Source organism: Filicampus tigris, chromosome 8 (assembly GCF_054856515.1).
Source record: "Filicampus tigris isolate MCC_2025a chromosome 8, RoL_Ftig_1.0, whole genome shotgun sequence".
Lineage (NCBI taxonomy): Eukaryota > Metazoa > Chordata > Actinopteri > Syngnathiformes > Syngnathidae > Filicampus > Filicampus tigris.
In genome coordinates this window covers 15787202-15799717 of record NC_141224.1, presented here as the reverse complement: position 1 = coordinate 15799717, position 12516 = coordinate 15787202, and the positions used below count along the sequence as shown (strand labels likewise).

General features: G+C 41.0%; 1 protein-coding gene across 1 annotated transcript; it reads right to left on the bottom strand.

The window, feature by feature from the left end:
* Positions 1-7880: 7880 nt before the first annotated feature.
* On the bottom strand, positions 7881-12142 carry sox4b (SRY-box transcription factor 4b). Its single transcript, XM_086038323.1, has one exon. The coding sequence runs from the start codon at positions 11679-11681 to the stop codon at positions 10443-10445; it is 1239 nt and encodes a 412-aa protein (XP_085894449.1). The 5' UTR covers positions 11682-12142; the 3' UTR covers positions 7881-10442.
* Between the last annotated feature and the right edge of the window lie 374 nt (positions 12143-12516).

The following is a 12516-nucleotide window of genomic DNA, read 5'->3' as shown; positions in this document are numbered from 1 at the left end:
CAACTAAAAAATAAGGGACAATTTCATGAGATGCTAAACGTCAAGGCTTAGCCATAGCATTTGGAGAACATGAACTGCCGAAAGTTATTTTGTCTTTTTTAGATTAGGCCTCTTTGGCGCATATGATTAAATAGGTGACTTGAGCTACGCCATTATCTTTCTGTGACCTTTCTCTTGCTTTCACTTGGCTTCCCTTCTCCATGACACCCTTGGCACATGCTTGATTTCGTTTAAGACTGTGAGGTCACACAATGTCACTTGTGCTAGGCAGAGTCACTCCCCACCGTCCCCACCCCCAGCCTCTCTCCCCCTGTGGGTCAGCAGGCAAGGCAGGATAAGGATAGAGACAATGTTGGCCAGGTTAGACGTTTTTCCACAATGTAGCAGAAAAGGCTCCTCAGCAGGGGCGGTGCCATGGGTGGGCCTGGGTGGGCACAGGCCCACCCAGATTGACAGACTGCCCACCCAATGAGATTCATGAAAAAAAAATATACTTTTAAATTTTTTGTAAATTATTAAATCATTTTTGAATTTGTGTTTTTTATTTTATTGAATATTAAGAATGGCATAATTATGGTTATCTAAGGAAGACCTGAACTTCATATTATCATTATCATATTGATCATTTTATTTGAATATACTATGTATAGGAGGATTGTGCTCAGTGACAGAAATATTCAGGCCCACCCTGATTTTGCCCACCCATTAGCTACATTCTGGCTCCGCCCCTGCTCCTCAGCTGTGTACTTGATCTTTCAGACATACATGAGAGCTCAACCAAGAATATGCAGTTTTCTGGCGTTACTATTAGCATGGCGAGCATTAAAGATAAATGAATCGGGAACAGGTCCCCTCAGAAGCTTTCATGTTTTTAAAAGTGATGTGAAACATAGCTCTGGGATTCAGGATGCCACCATTTGGACGTCTTTGTAATGTTGCTGTCACTCTGGTTGAAACGGATATGACACATTCTGTCGAAAATCAGGCAAGTTGCTTATAGAGGTTTGAAATGGAACTGCAGTTTGCAGCAAATTTCTAACAGGTTTATTATGCTTGACACATAACATTGACACAGATGACAATAACGTTTACGAAATGGAATGGCAAAATCCTTTGTAATTGCTGTTCATTACGTTTTGTTATCAACTATTACCTCATACCATGATATATTTTATAGTGGTATGAATCCATATCCAACAACAACGTGTCAAATGTAATAGCTACATTGAATTTTTGTTTGTTTGTTTCTCTTCTGTATTTCTTAAGGGGATATTGAAGGTCAGATGTGAGTATACGCAACATTTGTTATACTTGCAACATCGAATCAGCACCAATATAAGAGTTACATCAACAAATCTATCTCTACAAAGACAGTAATGCTCAATTTAGACTGACACTGTCCAGGAGGTATTTGTGTGCATTGTGTGTAGTTTGTAGTGGTGTTGAACCTCCTGGTAGGCTGGGCTACATTATTTAGCCACACAAGGGAGACAAAATGTTGTGTTTTGTTGCGCAGTGTAGTTCTTTGCCACTGTTTACTGTAGCTGCCATGATCTCCATTCAAGCCAGTCACAAACTTATGAATAGTTATGTCATCACAAACGTGTGACGTACTTCCTCAAACTGTTATTTCTTGTTAACTGTCGCTGCTATTAAAGCTTCAATTGTGCGTAAAATAGGATAATTGCATGAAACAGTCCAATAGAGATGGGCCCTATTTTCGCAGACCGGTCCCGCTGCGCTTGGCATAAAAACAGGTGCAGGTTTGGGTGGGTTGAGGTAGGGGATCGTATATAGATGAACGATCAGGGTTGCAAGGGGATGTCCCATTGCCCACATCACATGCGCGGCCCACTACATCATCCGCAAGGGGAGATCTTGCTGTTTACCTGTATAAACACACTTTGCGCATGCCAATGTCATACACTGACCCCAGCAAGTCTATTTCTGCTTCGGCAATGTGTGCGCTATGGCCACCCTGCTTTAAATGCAAATGAGGGGAACCACTACGAGTGGCCGGTAGTCGGAAACAGGGCCCAAGATGTTATGAAACTCATCAGTGATGTGTTGGTCACAAATGATCCCATTGTTCACTTCAAAAAGTCTTGAGCCCACCAGCGATTGAGAGACGATCTTCTTTCTGATATACAAAGAACCTGCATTTGGCATATAGAGCCATAATGTCCAGTTTTCGCTCAAGTTTTTTTTTTTTTACGTGCCTGGCTTGCACACTTTCAAGGTGTGCGGATTCTCCTGTCCAAATTCTGACACCCACGATGTCTAACTTAGAAATGTGCGCACAACCCAAAAGAAAAAAAGCTGAAATTTGGTGAGATTCCTTTTAGTGATCAGGTCGACACATATTATGAAGAAGAAATAATCTTAACATGGTTAAGGTTAAGAGATGAAAAAAAAAACTGAAATTAGGTACTTTTGTCAATTGACATCAAAGTTAAAGCATTTGGGGTTTTACTATTGACAGTGGTGGGTTAAGTGCCAGTGATCAAGTGTTACTGCTACAGTTAAAAGGTTAAGGTTATGATGATGGAAATGTAACCCTGGAATGGGTTTCCATTATTTTCCCATGTGAAAAATGGGTTTGAAACCCAAACAAACAGGCGGGTGCCCAGCGTCTTGGAATGGAATGTGTTCAAACTTAGAATGTTGTCCTTGAAAGAGACACGCTCTAAAGTACCACAGGAGAAATGTTCCCATCAACTGACTGCTGTCAAAAAAACAAGCTAAGTTTTTGTTGTTCTTGTTTTTTGTTTGTTTGTTTGTTTGTGTTTTTTACAAGCATTTATGTTTGTGTGAATATAAGCCTGCAAGGAGATATTTGATATTATTCTGATATGGTCAGAAAGAGCTGGAAAAAAAAACAAGAAATGTATTTGTCAGGGTTCCGGATTTATTTTTGGTTATTTTTGGCCCCTAACTTAAAATTTTAGAGATGCAAGCAGAAAATTTACGAGTACACCCTGTACATCGACTTGCAATATAAATATACATCTTTTCAGTTGTCACTGCATAAACAATAGATACTTGGACAATAAATGCAAAAACTGAAAGCAGTGAACTGTAAAACCAGTAAGGGTGTGATGGTACAGGTGACCCACGGTATGTTTCGTACCTCAGTTTTTTGGCCACAATCCGTTATATTTTCAAAAGTGTACATAGTGTTCAAAATAGATTTGTGCATAATTATAATATTTTTTTTCATTAAAAAATACTTTTTATTTAGCATTTTGTGGTGTACTGAATAATATAACTTAGTTCAATAAAACCATTATTTGAACGGTAAACTGCCTCTTATTCCTTAACTAAATGTATACATGTGACAATACAGTAATACGTTTTATGTATTACGAATCAAAACATGCAAAAATGTGAACAAAAGCAATACTTGATTGGCGAATTCACACACACCTAATCCAACTATAATGTGGGTCAAGCATTTTCAAAAAGTGACCAAACCATGCATCTTCAACGACAAAAGAAACCTGTAGATTTGCGCCCTAACCCCCAGACCTGCCTCTTTTCACACATGTGGTCATCCACCCCATCCAGGGGCATAGCCAGAGATTTTTCTGTGGGGTGGCCAGGTTGACACAGCACCTCAGTGAAGGGCGCCGTGCGTGCGTGCGTGCGTGCGTGCGTGCGTCATTCTAAATCAAACCATTCACAGTCAGGCTTTCAATAAATAGAATTCACACATATCCAGAACATTGGCCATCACACTCATAATCAAGCAGGAACAAATCAGGAACTAATCTAACATTTTGCTGATCTCCATTAACTATTGCTTTGCTCTTGTGTTCAGTGTACTACTCGAGTGATTGATTCTGATTCACTATCTTACAGCCAGTTATACTAATCAATTGTCACAGACGGCCGACGCCATTTTGCACGCTACGATCAATGGCTCATTCATTCAAATCATATACAAAAGGCACAATGACACAAAAGTCTCTTAATTCTTCACAATTCAAAATGTTGCTTTTTATTCAGGTTTGTTTGTTTGTATTGAGTGCGTGTGTAATATTAGTATGTGTGTGCATTTTATTTCATTAAACCCTGACTGTGAATAATATGATAAACAATGACTTCTCAGCCATGTTGTTTGTGTGCTATGGTTTGAAAGTAATAATTCTGATTGATGTTGACTGTAAGAATTGAATATTCTTTACTTCAAACAGATTATTTTAGAGTTTGCATTCATATCAGTTGCACATGCATTCTTCAATTTTGCAGTTAATACAAAAAAACTGTCATAGAGTATCAAAGGTTCTAACAATACTGCATCCATGTGAAAGTTACAGAAAAATAACAGATATCAAACTGTTCCCCTAGGTGCGAGGGTGGCCACAGAGTGACAAGGATTGACGTTGGCCACCCCTGGACACCCTGTAGCTCCGCCTATGACCCCTTCCCTCACCCACACCCCCCATAACCCAACCCCCACTCAGACACACTTTGGTATGCTTTCCTCTCTTGGAGTTGGCAAACCAGCCACTTGCGCCTTATCGTCAACAACTGGGCTGAAAATGTGGACCAGAAGTTTGTCAGTAAAAATAAATATTCAGTAATAATTTTTAAAAAATCAGAAATTGTACTGTTTGCATTTACATGAGCAGATGAAAAATTCACACACTCTTTCTCAAATTTTAGACGCGACCATTTAAGACAATCTGAAGACCTGCAGGTATATCAAGAGATATTGAAAATGAGGCACAAGCTGCAAACGTGTAGATTCACTCTGGAGTAAAACCTGAATTAAAATTGAGAGAAATACTGATAACACCACTGCTTCACCCCCCTGGGAAGAAAGCTGAGCAGATAGGTCGACATAGAAATACAGTCATGGCTCTCTTTACCCACCCACTAGCACAGCTCTTATCCCCCCTGCTGTGGTTTTACTGGACCACTGACTCCAGCAGCGAGACTGTTCCGCTCCACTCTGCTGTGCCCCAGCTCATGCCTGCATCTCTCCCACTGAGGAGTCAGCTGAGCAATGCATGAGCCATGCATGAGCCTGCACACTGAACAGGCTTCATACAGCTTGGAGGAGCTTAAGGCGTACACCGAGGTGCCAGTGCTCTTTGGAAATGTAAAAGATTATATGGCAAACTGGTGATATTATGTGCATGCATGGCGCATGCTGATATTTATCATCGGGGGTTGAAGAACAAAGTAGAATACCACAGCTAGCAGAAAGTGACTGCTGAAAGGAAGGTGAAATTATTATATTCACCGTGGAGAAAGTAATTACACCCGGCCATGCGCTGTTGGGATAAAATTGATATATCAGTAAATTGCTGTGACTCTGCAAGGGCTCATACAGTTTCTTGCTGGGGGGGGGAACAGTTGCAGATTCATCAAGTTATGCCGTGAACATACAGTACTAGCAGCTGTACCTCGTACACAGTTTGAAAACGCCGCAATGAATCAGCCTTTTTGAAATTGGTGATTAAATACATTCCTTTCCTATTGCACACTAGTAAGAAATCATCTAGGTCTTACTTGTGTGTAACCTAGAAGTTACACACTTTGACTAATTCAACACATAATGATGAACAACCTGGAAAGATGATGAAATATAATTCAATGAAATATCTTCCAAAGACAGCACTACAACATAACAGGAAATGACCATCCTGGTAGATAATAGCTCTGTACTGTAGACAAAATGTTCACCATTTCATACAGCTTATTAAGTTAGTTGTATAATACACAACCACAATACATTATAACTTGATGCATGCTCATTTAAACCACTATGCCTGATTGAAGACCATGACCAACCATCAAAAAGTAATCTGCACCCCATAAATCATCACAGAGGAGGCAGGCATATAGTGTCTGCTCTCGCTGTGGGGATATCCTTGTACTGTCATTCATTTCATGCAATAGAATTTTAGCCATCACACAGATATGCACGCGTGCACACCCACGCACACACACACACACACACACACACCCCAACACACGCGCGCGCACACACTAGATATTCACAGACCTAGACAGGCAGACATGCTTGTCAGCGTGCTGGAGGGCCCTTGGCTGACTGCTACTAAACCAGCCCTTCCCCCACAATAAAGATCTGTCTGGGAGAGGGGGAAGGGAAATCATGACTGTCTGAACATCAGACAGCCAGCATACAGCATAATGTGATAGAATAGAATCTCTTTAAATAACAAGTAGGCTCCCAATCTAAATTAAAATTGGCCCTGAGATAACTGATGTAATTTTGAATCAAACCCCTGACTAACACTTCGGAATTCTGATTTCTTAATAATGCAAATCAACAACATACAATTGGATTATAATGCATTTAAATATGCAACCAAAATGGCTGCACTTTACTGTAAACTGTGTTTTTCATTTCTTTTTGTGTGTGCCTGAAAAGTCTGAACTTGTCAGGGCTGGTCCACAATGGCTTGCAGACAGTACAAGTCAGTCTTATCAGCAGATGTCACCTTGTGCATCACTCTGTTTGCGCACCAGACAGCAATTGTACAGTCTAAGCATTCATTTTGAATACATTATGATGTGAGTCACACTCACATTAATCGGCAACATGAATCTCAAACTTGACGTCATTTTCTAAAAATACAGGTTCATGTGTCGTTGCCAATGTAAATTTAACTGTAATCTAACCTCACTGCATAGGATACCAAACTTTGTCCTATTCATGTTTACACTGGCAGCAGAACAATGATTATATGTGTCCTTAAAGTCTTTGATTATCACAATTTAAGTTACTCTTAACTCTTAAAGTCACAAATCAATTCAGAAATGTTTTGAATTGTTTTAGAGGAGTTCACAGTCAAATAAACTTCTACTTCAACTGTTCACATTTCTGAGCCATGCTGTTTAATGCATGTCACAGCTTTACGTCTGTAAATGTACACAATATACAGTAAAGTATCACACAATATGAATCACCATTGAATTCATGGGATTCAATGAATCCTATCACCAGATATATATATGCAATTAAGTACAGTACTTGTGTCTGAAATCACAAACATGTGGTATGTAAAGCTCCTCACTGTCAGATTTAGTTAAACTAACATGATTGTCAGTACAGCTTTATGTAATCCACTCTTCACTGCTAGCTAGATTTTTATCACCCAAATGAGAATTTGAACTTTGATTCAGTCTTTAGCTTTAAGAAGTGTAGATATCTTAGATTAATTTAACCGTTGAATGGTGTTTGTATTTTTGTTATTCAGCCAGTGATGATGGGTCTGGTGGACTTTCCAGAGTTTTCAACACAATCAAATAATTTTCTGTTAAAATGCTCAACTGCTGGGAGTTGATGGTACTCCATCTATATGGAAATATATCCACATTATTTTTGTGCCTGTTCACTAATAAAACGTTTAATAACAAAAAACAAATGCTCTAGAGATGTTTACTATATCCCAATTGCAAGTCATACGAACAGCAACGTTAATATTTGCCCTTTTCCTTTGTTAGATCCCATTTATGAATGAATGTGCTCTACTCCTTTTCTTGAAAATAAAATGTGATAAAAAAAATTTAAAAAAGGAAAAAGAAAGAAAAAAATCCCATGACAGTGTGCTATCACCATGAGGAGAAGGTTTCTGATACGTATGCCTTGGGTCTTTTTTTTTTTTAAAATAAAAACTGAACGCTTCCCACAGATCCGTGAACACCATACAAAGATTAAGTAGTTTGTTGTCATTAATCGAGGGTGGTTATACTGTGGAAACGTAGTGGTGATAGTTCTAAAATATTCAATACCAATACCAAAACAGTCCGTGTGACAATCGGGTAGAGTGAAGTTGTGATATCACAATGCCAAGACCAAATGCTACAAAAAAAGGTTTAAGAATCAAGAAAGAGAATCAGAGTTTCAGTTCCAGCTGATATTTATTTCCTTCCTTGAAAAAGTTCTGTACACAAGTTTATATCAACAATCTGACAGGCAGTGAATGAACACAATTTAGCTGGCATGAGTTCCCCTCCCTTTCTCTGAGTCTCAAAAAAAGGTGGTTCCTTTGTTTATGGCATGATTAGAGACAATACATGATAATTCTACACAGCATATTGCACAGGATGGATGAAAAATAAAGTTAATATACGTAAAAACGATTTTATTTATATATATATAAAAAGTCCTGAACTGACCATCTTGAAAGTAAGGATGTGTAAAAGATAGTCGTTCTAGACAGTGCCTGTCCTTGATAGCAACAACATACATAAACACACAATCTTTTTGCTTTATGATACAGTCAAATATACAAAGATTGAGTTGAATTTTTCCTCATTTTTTTCCTTTTTTTTCTGAAAAACACAACAGCTAGGTAACCTGAATCCGAAATACAAATGCTATTCACCATGCCATAAACATACTAAACAATTATCTAATAGTAGCCAACAAGTAGAAAAGATTATATATTCAAATACAATGAGAAACGCAGTACAAGTAGATGTTGCGGAACTCAAATCAGAAATTTGAATATGCTTGATCTTTGTTGTTTGCTGTCTAAAAAGATAGCCGATTCAATCCAGTGGCTGGTGGATGAGTTTGACATCAATTCATGAAAACATCAAGAAATAAGTCAGTTTTAAAGCTACAATCTCCTCATGTGTTCTTGTAGGCAATATATCAGAGAGAAAGTCAAATAAAAAGGAGTGGCTGCTTCAGAGACCGACTGTTAAAACCACATGCTCCACAGGAATAGTTTCTGGCAATCATCAGTTCATGGGTTTTAAAGAAGCCTGTGGATTGGCACTGTAAACTGTAGAAGGTAGTATGCCACAGAGACTGGTGCTGCATTCAGGGGCTATAGGAAAATCTAACATTACGTGTGTATGCCTGCATTGTTAAACATTACAAGACTAAGATAACAATATGATATTGGTTTCAAAAATCAAGAGTCTTGTAAATGATAATGTGACAAAATGAGGCAAATTAATTTTCAATTACAGATCAATAACTGATAAGGGATTCTGCTTTGTGAAAACAGCCAAATGTAGCTGGACAAAACGTAACATTGATCACCACAGTGTACTATGGTCGTTTTGCTGGTTCCCATTGCAAAGAAAAATGAGCAGGCAATAAAAAAAATAACAATCATGAGCTTTCCAACAGACCTTGAATGCAGCATGGAAACCAGCCATCTGAGGTTTCAAAATAAGGAAACACAAATGTAACTGAATTACTAGGCTCCACAGATCGATTGTTGACTCTTCCCTCTCCATATAGATTTGTACAAAAATACACTGAGAAAATAATCAAACCGTTTCCTATATCTTAAGTGTCCAAAAATGTGTACATTTAAATATAAAAAAAGGAATCAAAGTTGTGTGTTTTTTAAAACTCTAGCCCTTCGCCTGAGAAGAAAACGTGACAGTACGACAAATTATTATGTGAGAAAACAACAAGACTTAACACAAAATAAAAAGACAGAACTGCTTGGCCCAGTATATAAATACAACATCCCATATAAAATGGCATCTGAATGTACAAAACAAAGCTCTGTGAATGATAACAAAAATTGGTGAGGATTTTCAATAAAATATTATCTGAAATGATCATTTTGGTCCTGAATAGTAAAGAACATGTGTATAAAGTTCAGCACTGATTTGTAGTTGCGTTTGAATCCTGAAGTTTGAAATATTAAAACAGCTGGTGATTATTTCTGTCATTTTATCCCCCCCTCCAAAAAACATAATAATAAAAAAAAAGAGACGAACTGAGGTGAGGCTATCTATACGTTCAAATAACCCTAATACTGTACTAATTTGTAACTGCTCGACAGTCTCACATAAGATGTCAGCACAAGATAGGAACAAAGAAAGCCATCATGCGTCAACGTGTTTTTTCTTTCTTTTTTTTTTTTTAAGATATCAAACTTGGGGGGAATTGAACAACCCACCTCGGTTTCATACAAAATCTCTCTGTGCACCACACGTCAGTAAAAATGTCGCACGGCAGTACAGAGTTATGTACCTTTTTAGTGGTGAAATTCACTTGGCAAAACGGTAAAAAGTTGTGAAATGTCTCTTTAAAAAATAATCAGCAACAACAATGATTAAGTGAACGGCGGACCGCATAACGTGCAAATCAATCACAGTAAAGTTGTTCGGGTCAGCCAGTTCACAGCCGAGCGATTTCTCAAACAGGAAACCGAACCAGTGTTGCGTCTCTCCCCTTCTCGCTTGTTTTGCCCCATTCCACAGCCCTCCGCGGTCCGCACATTCAAAGCGAAGCCGCCCACAAAAGGGCCTTTTTCGGCTTTAAAGGTTGAGCTTTGCAAGCACTTGCAGACGAAAAGAGACGCTATGGCGCTAGTTTTCAATGGGTACTAACTGGTCTGGTAGTTCGGATACAAAGCAGATGCTGCCCACCCACTCGTGTCCGGGACCCAGTGCTCCGTCTGTGGTCGTCGGTCGTGCCCACCGTGTTCTCAGTATGTGAACACCAGGTTGGAAATGGTGGACTCCAGCCAGTCCCCGGAGATCATTTCGCTGACTTCGGGTGTGCAGTAGTCGGGGAATTCGAAATGCGAGCCTCCGGAGCCGGACTCAAAGTTCAAATCCAAGTCCCTGTCCAGCACAGAGGAGCCAAAGCTACCCAGCGACATGTTGTCAAAGTTGGGGCTCGGGTTCAAGTCGAGCAAGTCGTCCTCGAACTCTTCGTCCTCCGAGGAGGAAGACGATGACGAGGAGGCGGAGCAGTGGTAGCCGGAGGGTGTAGGCGAGGAAGCCCGCCGACTGTTGTACGTTTGCCCGGCGAGACGCTCCGACGAGCCGCCCGGGGACTCGCTTCCCTCCTCCCTGCCGCTGGAAACGTCCTCGTACAGGCTGAGCGGGTCGCTGGAGTCCGCAGAGTTGCTCAGTGTAGGACTGGCCGGGACTGTGACTGACGACGCGGGACTGACGCTCAAGCCGCCTCCGTAGACGTGGTACACCCGCTTGGCCCTCTTGCCTTCCGGTACCTGCTTGGCTGTGGACGACATCGACTTGGACTTGAAGAGGGAGGTGTTGTTGTTGTTGTTGTTGTTGTTGTTATGGTGGTGGTGGTCCGGTGGATGCTCAGAGGCAAACTGTGAGGCTTTGGTGCTACTGCTGGTCCCGAAAAGTGATTTGTGGGCTTTGCTGCTGGGTGATTTGAGTCCATTTTTCCTCGAAGATGAGGATGACTTTATGCTGGTGCTATTCGAGCTACTGTTGACTTTTTCCCCCTTTTCCCCGCTGCTGCCCGGCTTGGAAGCGCTCGATTTTACCTTCTTCCTGGGCCGGTACTTGTAGTCGGGGTAGTCCGCCATGTGCTTGAGCCTCAGCCGCTCCGCCTGCTGGATGAAGGGGATCTTGTCGCTGTCTCTGAGGAGCTTCCATCGCTTCCCCAGCCGTTTAGAGATCTCGGCATTGTGCATATCAGGAGACTGCTCCATAATCTTCCTCCTCTCGATCTGGGACCACACCATGAATGCGTTCATGGGTCTCTTAATGTGGCCGCTCGGTGTTTTACACCACGCCGGGTTGTCTCCCATCTTGTCCCCGGCGGTCGACGAGGCTGTGGAGCCGGGAGAGAGGGGCGAGTCAGCGGGGTCAAGATCCATGCTCGCCCCGGAGCTTGAATCCCCACTTAAGAAGGAGGAAAGCGCCTCCGCGGTGCTCTCTGTGTGGCTCATCTTCTGCACCATGCTGCCTCTCTTCTCGGTGCACTTAAAAGCAAACTCAGCTCTTTTCTCCCAGAGTGTGAGTTGAGGTAAAAAAAAAAAAAGTAAAAATAAAAAAAAAGTCACTCCTGTGATGTGCAGTATAAACTCAGTCCAGTTTGGCCAGATATGAAACACAAAGTTTAACTTCCAGAGTATTTTCAGTGTCTGATCTCTCTCCCTTCTGTGTGGTAAAAATCAATAGAGCCGAGTGGTGCCCAGTTCAACACAGTCTATGCGGCTGACTCTGTGGCCCGCTACTGCAAAAGGCTCCAACGAACAGTTGTAAGTGTTTTTTCTCGGCATCAGCCTGTGTCAACTCTCCTACAGACAAAAGCCAGACATGCTGGGGAGGGAAAGGAAAAAAGGAACTTAGAGTGAATAACACAGTCCGCCCTCCATCTGTGTACTTGCAGCAGAGTTTCAAGCAGCCCTCCAGTCTCGTCTCCCTTTGCATGCATTTATCTCTTCCCGAGATACAACGGTGATAAAAAATAAGCCAATGGGAGGCTGTCGCTAGCCTGCCTCAGCGCCAAACCGACGCCCATCTCGGCGCTGATTGGCCCAAAATGGAATCTAATAATAATCAGCGCGTGCAATGAGCAGCCTCGTGTCTGACCTCATTCCAGAATACAAGAAACTTCAATTTTTTTAAAGAGACACTGGCTTGTGTTATCGCCCCCTCCCCTCTTTTTCTACTATACCACCAAGCCCATGTGTATGTCATTAACATATAGCTATAAGGAAAGTAAAGTATATTTTGCCATATGGAAAGTTTGAGAACAGTTTGTCCAGTGGGTACATGTGAATTAAATAAATA

Coding starts and splice junctions, on each gene's coding strand:
- sox4b (XM_086038323.1), bottom strand. CDS start 11,681: ATGGTGCAGAAGATGAGCCACACAGAGAGCACCGCGGAGGCGCTTTCC.